Here is a 25,147-nt window from a genome sequence, read left to right on the forward strand (position 1 = left end):
TTTTTTGTAAGTAGATGTGGTTCATGCTGTTGGTAATTGCTAATTTAATTTAAAATGTATTATTCTCATAAAAGTTGCCAGATTGATAAACGGAATAGGATCCCCACATTGTCCTGCACTGGAGGGAGCACCCTTTCTCTTAGGGGGTGAGGGAGGGAGCAGTTCAGTCTCCATGCCTCAAGCCTGCCCTGGACTGGAGGGAGCACCCTTTCTCTTAGGGGGTGAGGGAGGGAGCAGTTCAGTCTCCATGCCTCAAGCCTGCCCTGGACTGGAGGGAGCACCCTTTCTCTTAGGTGGCAACGAGAGACCTTTTTTTTTTTTTTTTGCTGGCTTCAGCACTCCTGTCTGATGTGTTGGTGTACAGTTTGCAGCGTCACTCTCTCTCTCTCTCTCTCTCTCTCTCTCTCTCTCACACTACCTCCTCCGTCCCTCCCTTCCTCCCTCCTTCTTACACACACTCACTTTCTCCCTGTCCCTGCAGCAAGCAACACAGAAGGAGGAAGCTGGTAAATCCAAACCTGAGCCGAACATGTCAGCCAGTAAACAGCCAGCTGAGAGTCGCTGGGAGCTTGTGCGATGGTAAGTAGCAGGAGATGTTCGCTCGCTTGCTGGCTCGACTGAAAACTCACCACAGGACATGCATCTGAGAGACAAGTCTTACTGGAGCAGTGTTTGTTGTACGTCCCAACTGGAGTGGAGTGTATGATTTATCAAGTCAGGACAATGGATTTATTTATTCCCCCAGCTTGTCTGTCTGTCTGTCTGTCTGTCTGTCTCTCTCTCTCTCTCTCTCTCTCTCCTGTGATTTACTGCAGTTTTAAAAGCTTAAATGCTAACAGGTAAAAGCGAGCCTGATTGATGAGTTCAGCGTCTACGGCTGCAATTGTTAAGAGTGCGGGTACCAGGAAGCTTTATTTGAAATTGTAGGTTGGATAAATAATTAAAAAGATTAAAAAAAGACCCTGGAAATGCATCACTGCCTGCCTGGCTGCATTGAAAGGATTCCTGTCCTAGATATGTGTTTGGGAGGGAATGATACTGGGGTGAATGCTAAAACCAAGGCTGTGCACCTATATCAGCTCCACCTGTAGTTCTGTAGTGGCTGTCTAGATTATAGGGAATGAATGGCTGTGTAATTAAGGAATGCTGTCTTTGACAAGTCCTTCTCTTATATATGATCCACAGTGTATTTGCATGGTAAAGGGCTAGAGAACAACATTGTGTTGCAATTGCATTGTTACACAACAGCACAGGCCTTTCCTGGTAAGGTCACTTATTCCACCAGTAGTTACAATGTAATAACAGAAATCATTGGTGTGGTGTCATATGTTGCATAATATAAAGTGCTACCAGATTTTTTTATTACTATGCATGTACAGGAGACAAAAATATAGATACATAGGAATATGTAATGCATACTTTTGTGAACATGGGCTTTTCCTATCATGCTACACTTGGTTGGAAATAAGACTCCCATTGCATAGCAGTTTGATCCATTCCTGGTTTTACTATGACTTTAATAAGACACACCAGAGTGTGTTATCTTTACACTGTGGCTAATCAAGCACATATGAAAACCTGCTATGCAATAGGAGTCTATATGTCCATACAGAATGCATCCCTGAAATGTGTTCTGTAATATATAGAAACGGTTTCAGTAATACAGCTGGACTGACAGACTTTAACAGTGGCTCGGTTGGCAGGTGCTTCTGTATTGAAGACTGTTTGTACTGTGTGTGGAGCTGGTTCTGGAGGTGCAAGATGTATGTGCAGGCTTTACTTTAGAGTTGGGCTGGTTCTGCTCGTTCCCAGTAATCTTTTGAGCAGTAAGCGCATGCAGACTGTGGTTCGGAGTGCACTGTCATATCACTTCTAGTGGGATTGTTTGTTTTCAGGAAGGTGGAGCGATGCACTATGGGCTAAGTTTATAATGAGCTATCCCGCTATGTTCTAGTCCCTTGTAAAGCCATGGTATATTTTGCAGTTTCCTATGCTTTCCCCATGCTTAAACTGTGCATTTAGCATGGCTTACCTATGCTTTTACTATGCTTTGCTAAACTTGCTATGTTTTAAGCACAGCACACCCCTGAACTTTAGCCTTAAGGGGATATTATTTTGACGCTTGTTCTTGCAAAAACTGGATGAATTGGATGAAATAAACTTCAAAAAAATTTCATTGCATTAAACTTGAATAAATTCACAGATAAGTCTCAAATTCACTTCATTGTTCCATTCGGGTTCACAAAATGGTCATCTTAAAAGTGTGACCCCAGTCCGGTTCACTGAATAACCATAAACGAGGGGAAACACAAGCTAAACAGAACGATTCCTCCAATGTTTTGTTTAGAGGAAGGAATTTTCAAAGTGCCGTTCTGTAACATTTTTCGTGAGACGCTGCGTTTTATTTCCTTGTTGTGGTTGTTTTTCTTTTTGAGCCCAGTCTGCTAGCTCGCTTCTTCACACTCCTGTCAGTTCTGGACTCAGCAAGCCCTGTCTGAGGTGGTGTGCTCGTGAATTCAGTGTTCCTGAGTCAGAGCTCTGTTCAAGCCAGGAGCAGAATCAATATTCACTCAAACACTTCGGTGCATCAGAGCACTGCCTCCAGTTGCTTCTGATCTGTGCCCTCCTGGAATCAAAAGAAGTAGCATGTGTTGTATTTACCTAGCTATCACATCAGCAGCTAAAACTCAAAACTAAAGCAAACACTGAATCAAACAATACAGCACCTGTGACAGGCTGACCGAGGTAAGGAGACTCAGAGTCAGAATGTGCAGGGAAAATAAAAGACTTTTAATTAAACAAAATACACAAAACAAAAGGCACGATGGCCAACCAAAAATACAAACACAAAAACAGGCTTTAAACAAACTATACCAAAAAAACCCACTCACTCTCTCACACAGGTCTTCTCACTCTCACAAACACTCACCCACTAACATACCCAACCACTCCCTTTTATACAGGTGCCTGGGCTAATTGGGCAATTCGCACCTCATTAGCCTTGGCACATTCCACACATTCCTCACACAAACTCACTCACTGAACCACACCCCAAACACACTCATATCCACTCTAAACAATACAAAAAAACACAAAACCACCACACAATAGGCTGCACCCCATCACACGCCCTATTCAATACAGTGACATTAAATCACATCCCAGCCCCTGTTACTGAGCACTGAGCTGCTTCTTTACTTTACTGTTCCCTTAACTGTTCATGACGTTTGCAATAAGTCATTCTGAAGTGGAATGCAGTGTTTCTTATTTTTGATCAGTCTGTGTTGACGCTCTTCAGTTCTAATTGCGTGTGCGATGTGGGCCTGACCAGTCAGCATGCGGTTCATGTGCCTGATGGGCGGAGAAGTAAAGCTGTGTGTTTATGCACGTGCATGCTGGCTAGCTCCGTCCCTGCCTGCAAACCTGCTGCCTGTCATTTGCTATAAATAAGTATAATGGTAGAAAAGGTCCAGAGCACTCTGTTTTCCCATCGGAGCTGAGTTTTATATTGGAAAGGCAGTGCTGGTAATGCATTCAGCTGTCTCAGACAATGTCAAGAGGGGGCATGCACAGCTTATGGACCCTTGCTAATTTGATTAGCCTCTCTCTCTCTCTCTCTCTCTCTCTCTCTCTCTCTCTCTCTCTCTCTCTCTCTCTCTCTCTCTCTCTCTCTCTCTCTCTCTCTCTCTCTCTCTCTCTCTCTCTCTCTCTCTCTCTCTCTCTCTCTCTCTCTCTCTCTCTCTCTCTCTCTCTCTCTCCCCAACAACTAAAAGCTTTCTCCCTTATTGATTTACTCCCAGCCTCTCTATTAGTTACAGTAACCATGCAGGGATTGTCTGTGTGGATAATGAGATTTCCAGTTGGTATCTCTGTTCTGTTGCTTCCACTTTCGTGTGGGTTTTTGCCTGCAGGCCCGTCTGGCTGTTTCAGCTGGGGCGGCTGGCTTCGTTGTTGTCACGGCGACACGGCTGCACACCAATTCATGAATGACCAGGGCTGTCGAACAGAAGAAAAGGTGTGAATGAGGAAGAACACATGCGGAACATAATGATCTAGCCTGGGGTGCCTGGATAACAAAGTCAGCACCTGCATGGTTTGGGTCGAGGAGCTTCTATTGCAGCACGAACTCACGCAATTAAGTTTTAAAAGCATAGCGAAGTGTAGTAAAGGGATAGTAAAATACAGAGGAATGAAAACCCCACTGTGAGCCGCTGTTCTCTGCATGTTGAATTTATAACCATTTATTTTAGGATTAATAAGCTGTGATTTGTTTTGAATAAACTCATCCCTGCCGTATCTGGCGTCCTGCAAATGTGATTAGGCTGACGTCTGCCGTGGCGTGTTCAAGGCTAATGAAATTCGAAAGGGTTTGATACATGGCCCTCTTTAAATTGGGAGGGAGTGTTCTGCTCTGTGCTGTTACTGCTGACTCCATGAGGGAGGAAAGCAATCTGAAATCAGTCCAGATCTTTTCCACTGGCAGCAGACTGAGATCGAACTGGTCTGATGGATACACATACCCATTAGATGGACCCAAAGAGAGATGGGTGTCAAGCTGATAAATCATTTAACTATTAGAATCTGGGCGCTTCAGCACCGCTGTATTGTGGTTAAAAGGTTGTGCTCTTGTTATAGAACACATGCCTGTTTTAATTATGCAGCACTCAGCAGCAGCGTGCAAACTGAACTAGAATACAGCGTTCTGGTCTGGAGAGCACGTGTGTCTGAAGCTCGCCTAGCAGCACACGAGTGTACAACACCCACGAGGATTGCAACCCATGTGCCCTCCGAAGCAGAACGACTCTCTTATCTCTTCCTGACTGCTGCTGCAATACATTTCACTGCAATGCAAGCAGACGCCGCAGGCTGATCGACTGGGCTCCTCTTAGGTTTTTTATTTTTGGCTTCACTTTCTGTTGCGTAAGGTGCAAGTGCAATGTTGAAAAGGTGAATTGTAATTGCAGGTATGTGAAGGAAGGCAGGTTTAAGATAGAAGAGAGAACCCTGACCGCGTTCCAGTGGCTGTACTCTCCCTATCAGCACCGCATCGTCAACAGAGCAGAGCTGCAGTCTCCTCACAGGTACTCAGCACAGCCCCTCCCTCGCTCCCTGCCTGCCTGCATGCTCACCCATCCTGCTTTAACGCGATGCTTGCTTAACGAGATTGTATTGCTGTAATGATAACATTGTGATCCTTTAACTCCCATGCAAGTCAACTGTAAGGGATCTTTTAAAAGTGAGGGTTTAGCAGTCTGGAAACAAGAATACCGAACCTGGACAAACGAGGGATTGTAAGAGATGTCATCTCGTATACTAAGAGACAATGCACACAATGATAAAAAATCCTTAATGGTGATAGGTGGGTTTCTTATGCAGGGTTTTTAAAATGTCATCTCCTGATTGGTCCTCCCCTGCTGAGCTTCTGCAAAGCGATTGCAACGACGTGACGGCTTTTCAGAAACATTTTCACTGTGTGCAGGGGGAGTGCTCACTGCCCCCCTTCCCTAGGCAAGCTCGGAATATCTGCCAATTTGAAGTGCTTCCTGTCCAATCAGAGTGTCTGAAAGCAACACCTGACTGATGAAGTCGTCCCGGAGGCTCCGCTGCATGTTAATTCAAACCTCGGAAGCACCAGGAGGATAATCCAGCTTTCGTTGCTCTGCGACCGAGCCTGTGTCGTTTGTCAGACGTCTGCAAAAGCAGGTCCCCTGGTTGATGTGTTTACGGTTGAGATAAAGGGCTGCTTTCTCGTCTGTTAATTGCTCCGCTTAATGAGCGATCTCCTCGCTGGTCGAGGCTGCCTGATACAAAACAGTACAGTGACAACTCCCCTGTCTTCAACCCTCCATACTGACATGGAGAGGATTTCCCTGGTCTTAGTGAATCAAGCTCCAGGACATGGTAGCCCACGTGTCTTCTGCTGTACAGTAACAGGGCAGAGTGGTGCATCTGATCATTAAAGGAGCTCAATGTGAGTGTGGTTTTATAAAATCAACTGCCCGCTTTCCAGTGTATTCCAATCCATCTATTAAAATGTGCATTGATGAGAGAGACGGGTATGTTAGATCTACAGTGATTACCTTGTGTATGGGTTAATTGCATGATTAGTACACGACTCCTGATTGTATCTAATTGGTTTACCTGCTAAACACACACGGCTATTGACAATCAGGCAGTACTCTATACAAACACCAGGGGGATATCAGTGACATGGTGTCGTCTGGCTACAATAGACGTGGAATTACAGACGTTTTTACAGACTTTCTCAGCGTTACCTTGTTTTAGTGCTTCCAATTGCGATTGCATCGCTTGTGTTTAATTACCACTTGGCAGGGACTGTCAGACGCATGCATGATTAATAAGGTGGTATCATTCCGGTAAAGATCTGTTAATGGCTTGCACTGCCAATTAAAACACATGTCATTTAATTTCTATGGATACGCTGCCAGGGTATTGAGAAGGCACTTGAGCTGAAGGTTAATACATTGAATCTTATGAAATCAACACATTAATATCTGCAGCAACCTCACCTCAGGGCAAAACAAACACGCTGTCTCTCCCTCTCTTTTTCTCTCTCGCTCTCCCCCCCCCTCTCTCTCTCGCTCTCCTCCCCCCCCTCTCTCTCTCACTCCCACCCCCCCTCTCTCTCTCTCTCTCCCCCACCCCCTCTCTCCCTCTCCTCTCTCTCTCCCCCCTCTCTCTCTCTCTCTCTCTCCCTCGCCCTCTCCTCTCTCTCTCTCTCTCTCGCTCCCCTCCTCTCTCGTAATTGCATTTTTAAAGTGCTGCCCGTCAGTTCTGTGTGGAGGAAATGTTTACTTCTAGTACTCCACCCTGCAAAGGGTTTGCCGGGGAACCAAGGTAGGATATTCCATTTTCAGATGCATATTTGTTTTGTATTTTTTGGGAAAGTGTATTTGAGTTGTTCAGCTTTACAGTACCGCATGAATCATGTGTCAGTTTTAATAAACTGTTGATGCATGGCATTGCCTTGCAACATCTCTCTCATTCAATCTGTGTGCATTCTGTAGACTATCGTGTATAACCACACACAGACTATCGTGTATAACCACACACAGATCAATATGTGCATATAGTATATTGGATGTCAGCATTTGCAATGTAATCATATTGATCATTCTGTAAGTGCATTTATATCTATCTATCTATCTATCTATCTCGATGTATCTATCTATCTATCTATCTATCTATATATATATATATATATATATATATATATATATATATATATATATATATATATATATATATATATATATATATATATATACAGACAGACAGACAGACAGACAGACAGATAGATAGATAGCTAGATACCTGTCTGTCTCATGCATTGATCTTACACGCTGCATTTAGTGAGTTATCCCTCTATTACTGTATAAGAGAAGATATTATTCAGTGTATATATATTCTGTCTTATTAATCATGCCTCTTCCAATGGTATTATTTGTCTTTTTTTGTGGAGCAGCAATGTGTTTTGTGAATGGAGGTGCAAAAGCTTCTGGCTCAGAGAAGCTGGTTTTGCCTGATTGATTCGCTTTTGATTGTGAGAGGATTTTTTTTATGGCACGTAAAGAACAGCAAGTTTAATTGAAGACCTTGATCTGTTAGGAATAAACCATGGGAAGAGTGGACTGGGAGCAGCACTCCACTGTTTGCAGTGAGGATGCTGTTCTGCCCCAGGTCTTGCAGGGATTGTGAGCCCACCACAATGCCAATGATGCAATAAATCAATCTATTAATGAGCTGCAGGAACCTGTGAGGTCTAGATATGAAAATCCTGGCTGTGGTGTGTTATCCACTTGAAACTGGGGGTTGACATGGGAGCTAATAAAGGAATGAGGTTGGATAGACGTGATCACACGCTTTTACTACGCTGGACTGCACTTTACCATGCTTGAACTGTGATACACCACAGTGCACTGCAGTAAACTCTGATCAGGGCGTTCGTAAAGGACTTTCTCACTGGACTGAGAGCCAAACTGGTGGCACTAGTGGTAGTAAAATTAAAGACACATTGGTGTGGTCTTTTAGTTGCAGGGATGGCTGCTTTTACATGTGCAAGCTGCTGGAGATTGAGAGCAGATCCCCACTTTACTTCTTTAAACTTGTTGGGCAAATGGTAACAAAAAAACTGCAGTGGTGGTGGTGGTGGTGGTGGGGTGCTATTACTGTAGCATATTCCCAGCGAGGGGAGGGGTCTGTTGTTTGTTGATGTGTAAAGGTGCCATTGTGATTCAGGTCTTCCTTTGTGGTTGAGTTTCCTCTCTCAGCTCCTGTCACAGGAGATCAATTGTCACTTTGAAGATGGTGAGTCAGAGAGAGAGCAGCTTTTTTATCCATCGCAGGGGCGAGAGCTGTCTGTCACAGCTCCCCGGCTCGCTGGGTTTCATTTATCACCTGGATCATGAATCACGCCACCATCTGCCAGGGATCTGCTTTTAGCACCAAAGTAACAGTAAAGAGCAGCTTGATATGGGAGCTCCTCTCGGAATCATGTCTCTACTGCACGCACATGTGATGCACCAGTCTGCAGCTCTCTATGTACAATGTTTCAATGTGAGATTTCTCACTGATGGGGGACGGGTTAAGGGTTATATTCTGTTGTATCAAATGTGCTGAGACATGATTCTGAGATCATCTTCAGAGTTTTAAAAACGTCACTAGGATGTCTGAAACAGAAAGCGATCCAAAGAGAATCTAAACAACAAGAAGGACGCAGTACATGTGATGTTTCAGACCCACAGCAGGGCTCTCTTCCCAAACGGGTAGTTATGTCACTAAGCTGTCTGTTCCAGTGTCTCTGACTTCGGTTTGTAAGGGTGCGTCTGGTAATACAGTAGCAATGTGCGTTCCTTTGGTGTATTGCGTCTCTCCTTTAATGACATGCAATGGGCGTGTTAGCGTTTCACAGCCCCTCAGAGATCTGCTGCCACCCAGAATGATCTGAACAGAAAACACAAGTGGCTTCTGCTGCTTTTGAGGCTGGCGTTGAATTTCAGCTCTCTGGACAGAGCCTCTGGGGCACAAGTTCGCCCCCAAGGCTAAAGGGTGGAAGGGTTTGATCTGATTTCAAGTATGTTCCAATGGGACAGCCCACTGATGTGTTCTGCTGTCTGGTTCTGTGCTGGAAAGCATGCAGCTAATAATCTAATGGGATCACTTCACCAAAGCATTGTTCTGCACAACACTGGCTTACGTGCTGAAAATGGTGTTTATGTGTATTTATTTATTTCTGTATTTATTACCGTTCCATTCCGTGTGATTTTGAACTCCACCTCTTCATCTTGTTTTCTCTGTAAATGTCTACCTTCGAGCTTGCTTGTGGAATCCGTGTCCGTGCTTCCTGACTCCGTGACAATCACGTGTCGCCGTGGCTTTTCAACTGTGCTCAATGCCCGATGCAGAGGTCAAAGCCTCACATTATGAAGAGCTGGTTACTTCCAGTTCTGGGATGCTTGCCACTGTTCCCTAAGGGCATCAATAATGCTGCATGCTGGAAGACTAACAAGGGTTCTCCAGTTGTGTTTGTTCACTGTGGTTACCGTTAACTCCTGAAACAGAAGGGGTTGTCTTTGTAGAAAAGTGCTGAAAGATGATTGTCTCTGCACAGATCACTTAGTTTTGTTCTTTCAGAGGTGAGGCATTATCGTATTTTATACTATTCTTTGTTAAAGATTTGCAATGACAAACTTTATATATATTCTGGCACAAAGTATGGAAACTGATGATTTACAGCAAGACTAGCGGTGAGGGTTGCATTGCTTGAAGCCTGGCTTCAGGAGACCTAGTTTGAGGCAACGTTTCTGTATTAAAAACCGTGTCTCCCTTGGTGTGACGTACAGCGGCCTGAAACCTCGTCTCCTGAAACCAAGTTCCAAGCTACAAAGAGGCTTCCTGTTCCCACAGCTTTAGAACCCGGACTGTGACTTCCTGGTAGGACTTATCGTGCCATATTTCTTGTTCTTCAGTTTTATGCAGGCTAGCTTTATTCAGTATGGGTTGAAAAGGGTTTCCAGTTAGGCTGAGTTATTTTCAACTTCAGCAAGCTGGTTTGACTCTCTGCAGTTTATTACAATGAACTGCAGATGGCGCAACTGAGCCTTCAAAAATATACAGAAGCATTGCTGGAGCTTGGAATGGGCGGAGATACTGTGCTGTTGTCTATTGTAATGATCTCGATTGAGTGATTTTTCCTGGCAAGAAACAGACTGATCAGATCGACCCCTAAATACAATAATACATTAGAAAAAAAATCATTTTCACAGCATTTACTCCAGTCTTCAATTCATGTTTGGAAAGCGGTAAAACACTTGTTCATTTTATAAAACTAGAACCAAGCCACTAAGCTGTATAGTTCAAGTCCTCTTTAAGTGCTTTTATTAAGGAGGCTGTGTGGTCCAGTGGTTAAAGAAAAGGGCTTGTAACCAGGAGGTCCCCGGTTCAAATCCCACCTCAGCCACTGACTCAGTGTGACCCTGAGCAAGTCACTTAACCTCCTGGTGCTCCGTCTTTCGGGTGAGACGTAATTGTAAGTGACTCTGCAGCTGATGCATAGTTCACACATCCTAGCCTCTGTAAGTCGCCTTGGATAAAGGCGTCTGCTAAATAAACAAATAATGATAATAATGAAGTAAACGACATCAAACTGAGAAGCAGACAGCTTTGATGTGTATGAACAGGCCTCCTTCATTTGCATGGTTCTAGTTTTATAAAATCAAGTGGTGTTTTTCTCTCCTTCATAAAATAGGAGTTATTTAAAGACGCCTTGATAATATATGCTTATGAGTAGGGCTGTATTTCTTTCAGTTATCACAGATTTCATGATTTTATGTAAAGTTTATTGTATAAGAAATGCTGTGTGTTTAAAGTGTGTGTGTGTGTGTGTGTGTGCGTGCGCGTGTGTGTGTGTGTTTCACCACTTATTGTTTACTGCAAAAACTGCAACTTCATTCTGCACAGGAAACCCAAAAATAATGCTGCATGTGTACACATCTGCTTGAATCTCCCTTTGTCTTGCATCGCTCTGCTACCAGTAAATAAGACACACACGCACACACACACACACACACACACACTTTTGTGATGTCAGAGAAGAACCTGACACAGTAGCAATGGTTCTGCAAGTGTAGCACAAGGGCAGTTACAATGGTATGACCCAGTGAGTAGAACGGAGCCACCCTATTTTGACACATCAAAGGGTATTACAGTGAAAACATCACACTGGTATTCCATTGCAGGACCATATCGGTAGGCAGTGTGCAACCGTATTGGGAGCCCTGTGTTGTGTTTTTATATATCCTTCGTGCTGGTAATGCTGAGGTCCGCTAGCTAGTTTCTTCAGGGCTTGCATGCTTTCCGTTCAGGGATGGTGTGATCTGTTTATATGCGGATGGTTTTGCAAGCGGAGGTGGGGAATGGATCCCACTCCTGGATCAGTATTCCTCAGAGAGAGCCGCTGTCATGGTCTGTGTGAAATGATCCGAGCCCTCCTGCAAACACACAGCTCTCATTGAAGTCTGCAGAACTGAAAACTCACCAGTGTGTTATTTGAGCTACAGACCTTTAAAAGAACCCCCACCCTCACAGGATTATGTGCTAAATATAGCAGGAGTTTCTGAATCATAGCATAGACCAAACCATGGAAAAAAAACAAACCGTCCTCCTAGTGCTGGTAAACCATTAAACAGGATTATCGAAGCCACTTATTCCCAGGACCCTAGTGATACATTTGCATGGTAATTATCGTGTCCTTAACGGTTTGGCACCGTGCAGCACAACACTTTATATAACCTTGAGGGTCTTGTAGAGCCTCTTATTACAGCCTGACTGTGCTCTGCCAGGACTTGAGTGCTGCTGAAATGAGACCCATTGAAGTGAAGGTGGAGTAAATTGAATTTAACAAGCACATCCCCACCATCGCTCGGCTCTGCATCGCATTACATTGTTCACTCTCGAGAGTGACAGGGCTGCTCTCTGCACAGTGTTTCTGAAACGGCAGGCGGGGCAATCATTTACACACAGGCAAATGCATACTAGAGCCCATTGTGACAAGATCCCTGCTGGTTAATACTTGTGTTCCGCAGGTGAGCCGAGGACACCCTGGCCGAACTGAGCCCTACCCACCACCGGGCGGCACTCGGCCAATTGTGCGCCACCTCCTGGGAGCTCCCTTCCACGGTCGGCAGTGATGGGATCTATTTTAATGATCTAAACCGTGGCAGATCTTAATAACACCACCCTAACAGTAATATCCCTGATTCATCGAGGGCTGCATTTTTATTGCATGTTGTAATGCTAATAAGTGGGGCAGGGGTGGGACCAGCAGGATCAGTCAAGTTAAAGAGTGGTGGTATTAGGAGCACCGTCCACCCTCAGTGTTACCATACAAACATGTTGCAGTAGCTCTGTTGTAAATATGATATTAATCATATCATTCTAGGCTTTTTCAGTGTTGGACTCCTACTCCGAGAAGTCATTAAGCGTCTAGCGTGTGCACAGTGGGGCCAGTCTGCATTAGAGAGGCAACAGTCAATCAATTGAATTGTGATCACCATGGCTTTTATCTTGCAGGTCTCAATGAAACTTTCATTGACGTTTCAATCACCCTGGTGCCCTAATGAGAGCCTCGTTAGCGACTCGTCCGTTTTTGTTTCGTGATGAGAAAAGCTTTTTAATGCTTTCCTGCATGAAATATTGCAAATAGCTGAACAAAGGAGTTTTGGACTCATAATAAACTCTGTCAAGGGCATATGAGGCTATCCTGCATTTGGGTCGTCCGTATGTCCCCCATATAGAGACTAGGTTTTTTTTTTTCTTATCCGTCCCCATTATGAGGGTGCCGTGCAGGAAAGGGTTAATAACCGAATCACTAGATACAATGAAAGCATCTGTTATATTCTGATGTATAATAATATGCACATGCATGTTGTCAGTTTGAAGGCGTTTGTGAGTCATGCAGCCATGCAAAGGCAGCTTCTTCTTGTTGAATAATGAAGTGTTCTCAATGTTCGGTTAGGTCGTGGTTACTGATTGCACCTCCAGTGTATTTCATGACACTTGGATGCCCCTCCAGTTTAAAGTGAAGTTTTAACTGCCCATGCAGTACGTGAATCTTCCATGCTGTGTTGTAAGAATGGAAATGCACAGGGATGCATTTCCATCCCAGAGTCACATACAGTTCTGTCTCCTTGTTCCTCTCCGTTTTGACATGTATGTTTTAAAATCAGACCGCAGTGAGAGCGGGTTTATATTGAACTGGCCGCTCGGACACTAGGGATGTGCTCACAGCCCCGACAGCAGCACCAGGGCAGCAGTCGGAAGCTGACCTTCCCGTCTGCCTGGCACACCTTTGTGTGATGCCAGCACAGCGTGAGAATGAGGAAACGGGAGATTTGGTGAAAAGCAGATCAGAAACCAATGACTGAGAACTGGAACTTCTTTTCAAAACTCACATTATTCACACTTCCTTTATGGATCTCAAAATGACAGCAGGCAGACATGTCAGTTTAAAAAAAACAAACATGTTTTAATACTGCACTTGTGAGATGGATCTATCTATCTGTCAGTCTATCTCGATCTATCTGTCATTGCATCAAATAGGGTGCTATACAATACAAGCTATGAGAGGTCAGAGTGGCTGTGCTGCTGTCGCTTGGTGGTTGAAAATCAACTGGGATCTTCTACAGCTGTACTATATCCTTTATAATAAATAGTTAAAGAATAATTAAACAGTGCATCTTATTTCAAATTAGATGCAATTTCCACCTGATACAAACTGTCTATATGCATTCTAGAAGGCTGCATCACATTAATATCGGTCAACACTATATATATGTGTGTGTGTGTGTGTGTGTGTGTGTGTCATAAGCGCTCTCTTAAATAAGTTCTATATCCCCATATCTGTAAGAGCAAGCAGGAAAGCAGGCAGGCAGCTGGGCAGGGAGATATAAAATACTGGGCAAAGAACCAGAAAGATACAGCAGGAAGTGGTCGGCATGCCTTTCCTGTCCAGGGGCTTCTACACAAAACCTCCCTAGACTCTGCCATGGGTGCACCTGCTCTCTCTCTCTCTCTCTCTCTCTCACTCCTCCCTCTCCCTCTCCCTCTCTCTCTCACACACACACACACACTCTCTCTCTCTCTCACACTCTCAGTGCTGCTGACTGCATGGCAGATCGCAGGCAGGTGACAGAAAGCAGTACAAGCTCCCGTCAGTGAGCAGCCCCACCCAGCAGCCGGATTCAGTGGAGATGTTGCGGAGGAAGCGGAGTGTGTCCTTCGGGGGGTTCGGATGGTAGGTCTCTCGTGCGCTGCTTCATTTGCAGTTAGAAATCCTTGCAGATAATGTGACAGCTGTCCTGGGAATCTGTGCCCTGCTTGTAGCAAGTTTGAGGGCTTTGTAACAAGTGCAATTTACAGAGTTCCTAACGACAGGAGAAAGGTTACTTAGAAACTTTTTAACATGCCTGAAGTGGTGGTTGTTGGCTTTTTTTAAAGGGTTTTGTAACTTTAATTTGGTGCTCTGCATCCCCTGTCAAGTTTCCTGTCTATGCTTTTCAAAGTCTTGGCAGGGCAACTTTTGATACCCCATAGAGTTTACATAAAAGTTTTAAAAAGTTTCTCATCTGTTGTGCTGATTGACTTTGTGTGTGTGTGTGTTTACCGGTGGTTAAGAGCAGAGTTGAGAGTGTGAATTGTATTAGATATTGCTTCTGCGCATGTGCAGTATCCACTATCACTAGCAGAAGCAACCAACAGCAATCGGATCTCATACTCCAGGTTCTGTGTTACCAGAATGCATTAGTTACAGTGGTATTGCTGGGACCCATGTGCTACAAGGGTCAGAAACATGATGTAGTGATTGGAGACAGGCAAGGCCAGGGCTGAAGCGTTAAGATAGCATAGTTTATCACAGTTACTAAAAGAAGAAGCAGACCATGCAGTGTGAATATCCCTTCCTCTTTTGCCTTCACATCGTGATCACTCAGTGAGTGAGATGGGCGTGGTTTAGTAGGACAGCGTTCTCGTGCGGGTCAAGGCTGTTTGTATTCAGCTTGTGGTGGCAGACGCTAGGCTATGGTGTCTGTAGTGTCCACTGCGGTCTCCTTGCCTTGACCAGAGCCTGTTATATTTTGCATTAAAGGCTTTGCTATTTAAAGTGTTCTGCCAGTTGGGATGACTAACTGTCTGCAGCACAGGAATGGCCAAATTCATAAAGCACCTGAAGCTACATTTCCCCCTTAGTTCTTCCCTCAAGTGTTCCTTGAGTTTAAGGGTGTCTCGGAAAGCAGCTCAACTCATTAAAGTCCATTAAACTGTGTGGAATAGCCTACCCCTGGTATATTGTGTAGGTGTAAGCCATTGTCTGTTTATGTGAAGACTTTTGCATCACTGTCTGCATTGCGTGCCGATTTACAGAAAAGCATGCAGTATGCACTGACATTCAGAAGACTCTCTGCTGCTTTTAAAATAGGTTACGATTCCTGGTTCCTCTTTCTGAGCACGACGTTGCCTGTTTATAATAGTATTCAGATATCGATTGGGAGTTTTTGGATCTGGGGTGTAAGTGTGATTGTCATATGCAAAGCCAGCGTGGCTCAGCAAACAGGGAACTGCGGTGAGCAGTGCTGAGGACGGTGTTCAGCTTCATGTCTCAATGTGATGCTCTGGGTTTGCTGCTGTAAGTTTACAGAGATACGGTGCTGAATAAAACAACAGGCACCTTATCTTAGATACGGTGCTCTGAGAGATAACATGCATGAGCAGCTGAAAACTAGAATGACCTGCTCTCCTAAAAGGGAAGTCGTGGTGTTCGGTTGCCTGCGAAACTAGAATAGACCAGTGTCCATCTCACAAACAAACACAGTCCCACTTGTCTTAACGCCTTGACAGTCTTATCACGGCTTGTAATGTTTTGCAAATGGAATGTGGAATCAGAACGTTGCCTGGTATTGGAATGGTAAAGATGTTCCGTCCAGGGCTGGCTTCACCCTCCTCGTAAGCTGTGATACGAAAGCACCCCCCTCCATTTCAAAGAACAGGATCGTGTGAATGGAAATGAAGCGTGTACAGTACTGAACAACAGAAATAACTGTGATGCATTAGGTCCCTTATTGCAGAAATCAGCAGTTGTTGTTTGTGCAGAGCGAGGTGTAATCTGCTTCGCAAGCTGCAGTTTCGTTCACCTGCATTCAATCACATTCAATCTTCTGATCAAGCCTCGCCTGCTGGGCTCGCCTTCGCACGGCGCACGCCCTTTCCGTGGGAACGCTCTGCAGGGCTCTGTGGTCACAGATGCAGTCGATATCATGTTTCCGATGCTGTGCGAACACCAGGGTTTCAAGGGGTTATTTTTCTACTTCTTCTGACCTCTGTTATTACTCAGCTCCGATTCTCTTTCTATAACTTCTGGTAATGTTTTTATTGCTTGGGTAATTGTTTTTGAAATGCATTACAAAACTGATTAAACCCAGAAAGATAACTGTGGTTTCTAATGTAGTGCAGTAACAAGTATTTTATTTTTTTTATTCAAGATTTAGTAAGCCTTTGCACCAGTGTGAAGTCTGCAGTCTGCCGCTATCAGATTGCATGTGTGATGCTGTCAACTAGAGCGATGTTGTTTTCTGTGATGTGAAATTACTGCTGTCTGTTTCTGGTGATCTTGCCAGGACCCCTTTGTAAATGAATGAATGCATTCAAATGAAATGAATGAAACGGTGCATTACACATACATAGACCATTCACTGTAGTCTATTGACTGTTTCTACAGTGGAAAACAGGTACTGAAACAAAGAAACTGTTAGTGGGGCTTGAGGACTGGGGCTGAAACCACCAAGACGTGAGTGTATTGAATTTGTCGATCAGCATGAACAGTACTGATGTAAACCCAGAGAAATTAAAGTGCGTTCGGCTACAGAACACAAAAGCTGTAGCGGTTTCTCTTAAGTCAGGAATGTTCAGTTCTGTCGACGCAGACCTTGAACTGAAAAAGGATGACGGCTCAGCTGCTTCAGGGCTGGTTTCTATTGTTGTGGTTTCACAAAGGGAAGCCAAAGCCGTCATGCCCCAGTGAGTGGGGTAGTGAGGTGAGTGCAGAGTCTAACCCTGAAACCCCACCCTCAACCCACAGCCCAATAGTGCAGGGATGGAAATAAGACTCCCATTACATAGCAGTTTGATCCAGTCCTGGTTTTAGTATGAGTTTACTAAAACACACCTCCTGAGCTTGTTACCTATACACTGTGGCTGATCAAGCTGTAAAACCTGGAGTGGGTGAAACTGCTATGCAATAGGAGTCTTATTCCCATCCCTGTAAGGATGGATGCAATTTTAAAACCCAGCCATTGCTTTGTGACTTGCCTGTTGAGCTTTGCAATCCAAGGGCATATTATTTACCAGGGATATAAGGTAAAGCAAGATGAACTGATGCACCCTAAACACCCAATTCCCCTAAAAGTAATATTATAAATCAGATATAAGCAATCTTCATTTTTCTGATGTATAATAAGCTACTTACAACACGTGCAAGTCTCTCTTCTGTCACACAGTTCGAGCGTCTTTGCTTTACGAAGAAGACATCTCTCCTTACTTCTTTAAAGATCCTGTGCGCATTTATTGATTTGGAATTGTTTTAGCAAGACCGCTGCTGGAAGATACATTATCCTCAAGCTACAGTACTGGCTGTCTGTTTAGCAATCGTGAGATCAGTCAATGCGATAGCATTGCAACAGCAGTTTAAGGTCTGGTATAATTACATTGCGATTGCAATTCAAGATCTTAATGCAGTAATGGTGCAAGGATGACCTCATGCATTTCTCTCAACTACAGCTTTTTACCAGGACTGAACAGCCTTCTTCAGTCCATTCAAATCATGTGACTTTTTAAAGGTGGTCACATGGATAAGGAGTAGGGAAGGATGTTGAGTCTGGTCGATTTTCCAGACAAGCTCAAAACAGAAGTGATAATAACGCAGTGTTGATACAACGGAACCAGAGCCTCTCAGAATGATTCCAAACACCATGAAGTAGTTAAGAGAAATATAACTTCAAATGACATCTGACGCTACTTAGTCTTTTAAATGAAAATCCCAAATAAATTAAAAAATACAAGAAACACTTTCTTTGCACACACCCACATATACCCTGCGGTACCCAGCTAAAGATATTCTGAAATAATTCTGATGAACTACCCTAGAGATCCTGGCATTACTGTATAATCTTGTGCAGGAATATACCCAGGGCTTATTTTACATTTGGCTTAGCTTGCTAAAAAAAACAGAACATTTTTTAGACATCTTTGATAAAGCTTGCTTTCCCTCCCAGCTAACGAAACAATGTGTTTGTGTTTTCTTTCAGGATTGACAAATCAACCATCGCTGCCCTCAAAGCCAGGTCAGTCCTATCATTTTCACAGTTCCTAATGGTCTTGTACCCAGAACATTTTTCATTTCATTGGTCCAGGTTTAGTTTTAACATTCAAAAAGAGTTTTTAAAATGGTGTCATGCTATTTCTCCAGATATTCATGCAGCTGATCCACGATCCTGTTTCAGCTAAATCTTTGCTATCTGACATTTCATGTACCATTAAGCAGTACCATTGATCTGTTTAACGGTATTACCTTGTGGAAATTCAACCTGCTCAAAAATGTTTTGCCATGGCTGTGCTTTATTATTTGATCTTGTGATTGTTAATATAAGGAGTACTGTAACACACACCCAGCGGTACGTGATAAGGCTGAATGCCCATTGAGGGGTTCTGGTGACTGGATAAAACCACAAGAGCAAAGATGTCATCAGAATGCCGATGGGGGGAATTCAATCAGAACGGGGATGGAAATAAGACAATTGCATAGCAGTTTGATCCATTCCTGGTTTTAATTTGAGTTTAATAAAGACGCACCTGAGCTTGCTACCTATACACTGTGGCTACTCAAGCTCGTATTAAAATCTGGAATGGGTGAAACTGCTATGCAATAGGAGTGTTCTTTCCATCTCTGACGTGGTGAGGTGTGGTAGGGCTGAGCAAGGATACTTTTTAGTTCAGCAGTGACAGGTCCTGCAGCGGCGTATGCAGAAAATAACCCAGTGAATCTGTCATAGTGGAAAGAATGTACCGACAGATTGTACTTAGCCTGTGGCTTTTTCACCTCGCTGACTTCATACTGCATCCCAATCTATTTGCTGTCTTGCAATTTTGGTGAGTAGCAGTTTCAGTTTACATGCGCTACAGCGTTTAATGGAAATGAAAGAAATGTCGTTCTGTCCGAGGGTGAAGCAATCTAAAACGAGACAGAATCGCTTGAACTCAGCCCCAGCTTAACAGCATTCTCTCAAGTCTCCTGCTGTTTTTCCGATCTTTTATGGATCCCGGGCGGACGTGGAACAAAGACCGGAATTACTCACCGCTGGTGCAGTCTGTTAATAATCTAAAATTAAGAGCCATCGCGCTTGCATATTTAAAGGCTTCTCTAGTTATGTTTAACTTTCTGCAGACAGCGTGTTTTGTGTACGTGGTTTGATTTAGTTTTTCTTTCCATGTTGTCTTACCCTTTTTCCACGGAGAGAGGCGAGGTTGATGCGAGTCACTGTTCTATAAATCTCAGCAGCCTGCCAGGGACATTGTAGATCATTATGCAGAATGGTGGAACAGATTAACATGGAAAGTTTGCATATAAATCCCAGTTAACCCTGATAAAAATGTCCCATGGTATTTTGTGCACAGTATTGTTGCATGCTTTTCCCATGGTTATACTACGCATTTTCCATTGTTAGTCATTGCTTGCCATTTTTATTAATAGGCTTTACTATACCTCGCTAGTCTCTCCAATGCTTACCTATGCTTCACCTTGCTTTCACTGTGCTTTACGACACTTTGCTATGGTTTTACTTTGGGCAAGCAAGGTGAATTATGCATAACTTGTGTGAACAAATGCACCCCCCTGACTTCTGCTTTAAAAACGTTCTCGGCTCGAGAATCAAATTGGAGGAAAGTGGCAGGCTAATGTCCCAGTGAAATGGGATTTTTTTTATTTCTTTATCTTCTGAACTCTGCACCAGAATGTATTGCTTCATCGCTGCAGGGCTCTGTGTTGACAGCATAGATCAGTTGTTTCCAGTTATTACTCTGACAGGGAGAGCAGCATCCAGTACAGACAGCTGAATGAATGCACGACAAAAAGACAAACCCGACCACATCACGATCCAACAAGTCCTGACCCTGGTTAGCTTTGTGAGATCTGAGCAGACCACCGTCCAAGGTGAAACTCTGCAGCCCAGTGGATGGTTAACTGCATTAAAACATCCATTCAAATGGACTAGGCAAGTAACAGGCTTGTACTGAACTGAACTGTTGAGCCATTTAGCTGTCGAGCGCTGAATGACCTGAGATGAACTTGTGTCATGCCAAGGTCAACGGAACATGACTGAAAGGAAGTCTATTGAGGGAGAAAAAAAAAATAAAACACACTCCAACCAAAACGTGTTTCAAATCGTACAAAAACCATTGAAACAAACTGTATTGTAACTTCAGATGGCCCAAGCCACAGGTCTCAACACAGTTCAATGTGAATCACGCTAATAATAACGAGAAGAAGAACAGTGATCATACACTTTGAACTGTTTTACACACCCTCCCTCCTCATTCCCTCGACTGGCACACAAGGCTTGCAGCCTGTTTTATTTTGGTGCTAACGTCTACGGTTTTTATTGTCTCAATTAATCAGCTCTGCCATACAGGCCTGCGGCGCCTCCAAGTACTTTTCATAATTCACCCCTCATTAGTTACCATGGAAACCGAGGAGAATGCCTGTTCAGGGGATTTTGAAAATCAAAGGGAGCAAGTGTGTATGCGGCGTTACAGAAGGGAGAAGCATCACAAAGGAGGGAGGCCGTGCTCGTGGTCTTTGAAAAGATTATACAACCCCCCGCTCCCGTTAACCAGAAGGAGCTCTTCTAAATGCACATTCGGAGGAAAGGCTGAGATGTGCTAAAAGCATTGAGAGCAGAGCCACTGGGAGCCTTCGCTTATTACCTACTGTTTCTGAGTGGGGGGAAACATCCATACTGTATTTCTTTTATAGGGAGAAAGCCAGGCTCTTACTTGAAAATGCACAGGAAATTCTGGTGAGTTACCTTGTGTGTGTGTGTGTGTGTGTGTGTGTGTGTGTGTGTGTGTGACCACCATACCTACTTTCTTCAGAGACCTGGTCAGCTCTAGGTAGTCATCCATGACAGCGATCTCGTCTTGCCTTGGGAGACACAGTTTCCAAATAAACCTGGAATTGGTTGCATTCTCCAGGAATAGTCGACCTGGAATCTTTTGACCTGTATAGATCAGCTGGGACCCTCATTCACCTCTTGAAAGCTGCTCCCAGACTGTCTGTTGTCTGTTCCTGATTTGCTCGTTCTTCTTCCAGCCTGCAGTCCACGCTTCCTTCTCCCTGGTCTTGGTTGTTTTTTTATGCGCATCCCCAGCGACAGAGATATGGGAAGATGCGCTCAGACCTCAAGGGTTCATCCACTTGTGATGAAACATTACATGGACGCGACGGCTGACAATTTCATATCTTTCTGATGCTGCTTGCTCATAGGTTAGTAAAGCCCCTTGGGTTGCTTGCACGGGGGATGAAGGGTGCTGTGGTGCTTGTATCTGGAAAGCTTTGGTACGATGGTAATGCATGGATCAAGCTGCACATGTGGGGTAAACTGCTCGCTCCTAAGGGATCAAAATATTCTTCTGACCTTCCCTTCTCTACCTGCTGCTGTCAGCTGTGGTTTGCATGATTGGCGTGACTCAGGGGCCTGGGGGCTGGGTTTTGTCAGCTTGGCAGTGGAGCAGAAGAACGAAGAGTCTTGATCTTCAGGAAACAACCTGCCTCTTGTCATGTCATGAAGGTCCGAGGTGGTGGGGGTCAAATGACGTGAACCACAGAAACGGGAGCAAAGCAGATTTGTCTCCAAGGCAAGTGCGTCGAAAACGAAAGCGATCTGCTGAGCATTTTGACAATATGCATATGTGCTCAATCTCCTCCTGGCCTTTAGGGGTCACTGTGGCTCAGTCAGGAAAACCCAGCGCACTATCCAATGCAGCGCTCCTTGTGGGTCCCGAGATAAGCAACTGAGCAGAACCAGGATTTTAAAAGCCCCGGATCCATTGGGAATGAACCACAAAGCGATTGTTCAACTGAGCATGAGGGACCTGGATTGGAAAGAACCACAAGAGAGTACCACTGACAGACTGGTTTCGTAAGGGTGGGACCTGTGAGCATTCGACCACAGGGACCACTTACTCAGTGCGATACTGTTGCTAAAGGTCTAGCTTCCTGTTTTTGAATGCTCACTTTTATTGAAGTTCATGCCTGGGTCACTTACTGCAGGCATTGCGCAGAAGTTGCAAAAGCCCGTCGGTATTTCTATATATAGAATGCACTGTGAAAGTGTTATTGTTTTTCTGCAAATCACATTCTTACTAGACAGTATCAGTCTGAAATCTTTTTTTCCAGATCTCATACATTTTATTTCTGTCACGATCTTGCCCATTGACTAAAATAAGGTAAAAAAAAAATGTTAATGATTGAAAACAGATCATCTTTTATGATAAAAACTGCTCACTGACCTCTATATCTCCTGGGCTGTTGTGAGGTTTTGCTGCGGAGAGAGGACATTCTGAACGGGAGCGGAAAACTGCGGTAAACAATTAGGCGCTCAAATAAAAAAAACACCGTTGCTCTTGTACAAGAGCGCTCGCTGCGTCACCCGAAAGAAACCTTTTCTCACTCGCTGTGGAACACCCACGCAGAATAAATAAGCACGCATACACGCAGCTTGTACCGCATTTAAAAATAAACACAGCACCGCCTCTGGTCTTCAGCAGCGTCCTCCACGGTTAGAGTGTGCCCAGGTAGCACAGCTAAGCTGTTTAATGAAGCTGGGTAACGGGACTGTCGTGGGGGGGAGTGCTGAGTTCATGCGGTTTCTCACATTCGCTTGCAAAGGAGATGCGGTAAACCACTGAGAGATGGGGCTCCACCCTGACTGGTCACGTGAGGATATATTTTTAATTAACCTTGTATCGGTAAAACCAGCAGTTGGTTCAGTTAAGAAAAAGAAAAAAAAACGCATAGCTTGTGGAATTGGAATATATATATATATATATATATATATATATATATATATATATATATATATATATATATATATATATATATATATATATTATTTACTCGATATCAAAGTCTCCACTGGGTGGCAGTAATGGTTAATATAACTGCATGTGTGTGTTTTGCAGGTTACTGCAGTCTGGCTTTGTCATGTTTCTCCACTAGATGGCACTGCACTACACCGTTTAAGGTTTTTCGTTTGAACAGATTGCAAGAGAAATCTTTAGCCTTAGGTTGAAGAAAGTACAGTCAAAATGCAGCGTATTGATGTTATGTTTAAACATGCATGAGCAGAAAGCTAGTGTAGCGGTTTGTTACTGTTGACTGACTGTTTTTAACCATAAATCAACTCTTACCCAAACTATAAGCAGCAGGGTGGTTTGTAAGAGTGTACATATTATCACATTCAGATTAAAATCAGTTTAATAATTATATTCACCCCTCCAAGTTTAGGATTAATGCACAGCTACAGCTGCGTCTCAGTTAAAACCGAGCATCCCTCGGACAGTGGTACAATAGAAGGTATTGCCTGTGCTGTCTCAGCCATTATCCCCACACAAAACAGCTCGGAATCTCCAGCGATCGCTATGGTGACCAGGGCAGGGCAGGGCCTGAAACCATGGCGACCCCCAAGTGCACCTGGCTCCACAGGGAGAAAGCTGTAAGGTGCATCTAAACACCCTGCCTAGCCCCTCTCCTTCCCAAAGGCAGTGACGGTGTCAAAAGGCTTCTCTGGAATAGTCCTTTTTCACATACGTCTGCATGGTTCACAAGCAAAGGTTTCAAATCCCCTATTCTTCAGTCCGCATGTTTATATTGCATATGCAGTTCAGTAATGATGTCAGAACTGTAGTTGAATCAGACAGTAAACATTCACCTTATGCTGTTCAACCCTAACCCTAACCCACGTCTAATACAATTGTGTACTTCCATAGATCATGCAAAAAGATTTACATATGAAGTACATTGTAACTATGCATAATAACATTGTAATTATGTGTAAGAACACATGTATTTACTATGTAACTACTATGTGAATACACAGCCTCTTCATGTAAAGTGCTACCGAGAACGATTGCATAGCATCTCTAATATGTTGCATGATTATTCCTTATATCACCTGGACAGTGATTTCACATGTGAATGTTGCTCTGTGTCTCATAATGGAGCCATTTCATTCCAGGATCTGCAGTGTGGAAAGCTGAATAATACCAAAACGCTCCAGACCGCTCACACACTCTTTCCAGCCTCGTTTAGCAGGGGTTTGCTGCCCCTCTTCAAGGTTAGGGCTAACGAGGGTCTTTTAAAATGACTCATGACAATCTACCCATGCACGTTCCTTCTGAAGCTGCAGGGGACGTTAGCTGCTGTACTTGAAAGCACAGCTTTCCTTTGTGATACATGTTACCAGGGTGGCAGCGGGTTTGTTTTACAATAGGGGCTCGTGTTTATAGGATGTAATACACAAACCGTCATCATTTCTGTCTAATTCTTACAGAACAGCTCGGCAGGTGCCATTGGCGTGCAACCGTAACGCTGCTGTGCTAACTTGAAGTAACCCTTATAAAAAATATAAGCATGGTATGGTGAATCATATTAAACTAGGGTCAAATGATCACTTCATTGGACAGCCATGGGAAAAGCAAGGGAAAACTGCAGAATTACTATGCAAACTCACTGTGGTTAACTTTTATAAGGGAAACCTAGTCGGACCATTGTGTACTCCTGCATTACCAGCAATGGCAAACCAATGGGCTTGGATACCAGTATGGTTCTGATATGGTGCTGAGGCAGTTCATTGCAGAGGTGCAGTATTAATGAGAGCTTAACTGGCCTTCCCCTCAGGAGCTGTCTGTGCAGCAGGTTAGATAAGCAGCAGCTGAAAAGGAATGGGACGGAATTATAATGAACCCTTAACGATGTCCTTCTGAACCAAAGACTAGCAGCGAGACTGCAGAGGAAGAGAGCCAT

At 43.9% G+C, this 25,147-nt stretch overlaps 1 protein-coding gene across 14 annotated transcripts in view; it reads left to right on the forward strand.

Annotated features, from left to right (window-relative positions):
• LOC117429370 (rap1 GTPase-activating protein 2-like) overlaps positions 1 to 25,147 on the forward strand; it is a 76,828-nt gene that overhangs the window by 7,207 nt on the left and 44,474 nt on the right. For 6 of the 14 annotated variants that reach the window (XR_009308383.1, XM_058997982.1, XM_058997981.1 and 3 more), the window contains exons 2-4: positions 482 to 579; positions 4,965 to 5,081; positions 18,375 to 18,410. Coding sequence is in view for 12 of the 14 variants with exons in the window: in XM_058997982.1 (XP_058853965.1) it covers positions 530 to 579; positions 4,965 to 5,081; positions 18,375 to 18,410 (203 nt within the window). In the remaining 2 variants the exon portion in view is untranslated. Of the gene's footprint in view, positions 1 to 481; positions 580 to 4,964; positions 5,082 to 6,738; positions 6,859 to 14,056; positions 14,315 to 18,374; positions 18,411 to 20,736; positions 21,141 to 25,147 lie in introns of those variants that run through there. The other 8 variants (XM_058997994.1, XM_058997996.1, XM_058997991.1 and 5 more) reach the window with 6 other exon arrangements.

Source organism: Acipenser ruthenus, chromosome 24, assembly GCF_902713425.1.
Source record: "Acipenser ruthenus chromosome 24, fAciRut3.2 maternal haplotype, whole genome shotgun sequence".
Lineage (NCBI taxonomy): Eukaryota > Metazoa > Chordata > Actinopteri > Acipenseriformes > Acipenseridae > Acipenser > Acipenser ruthenus.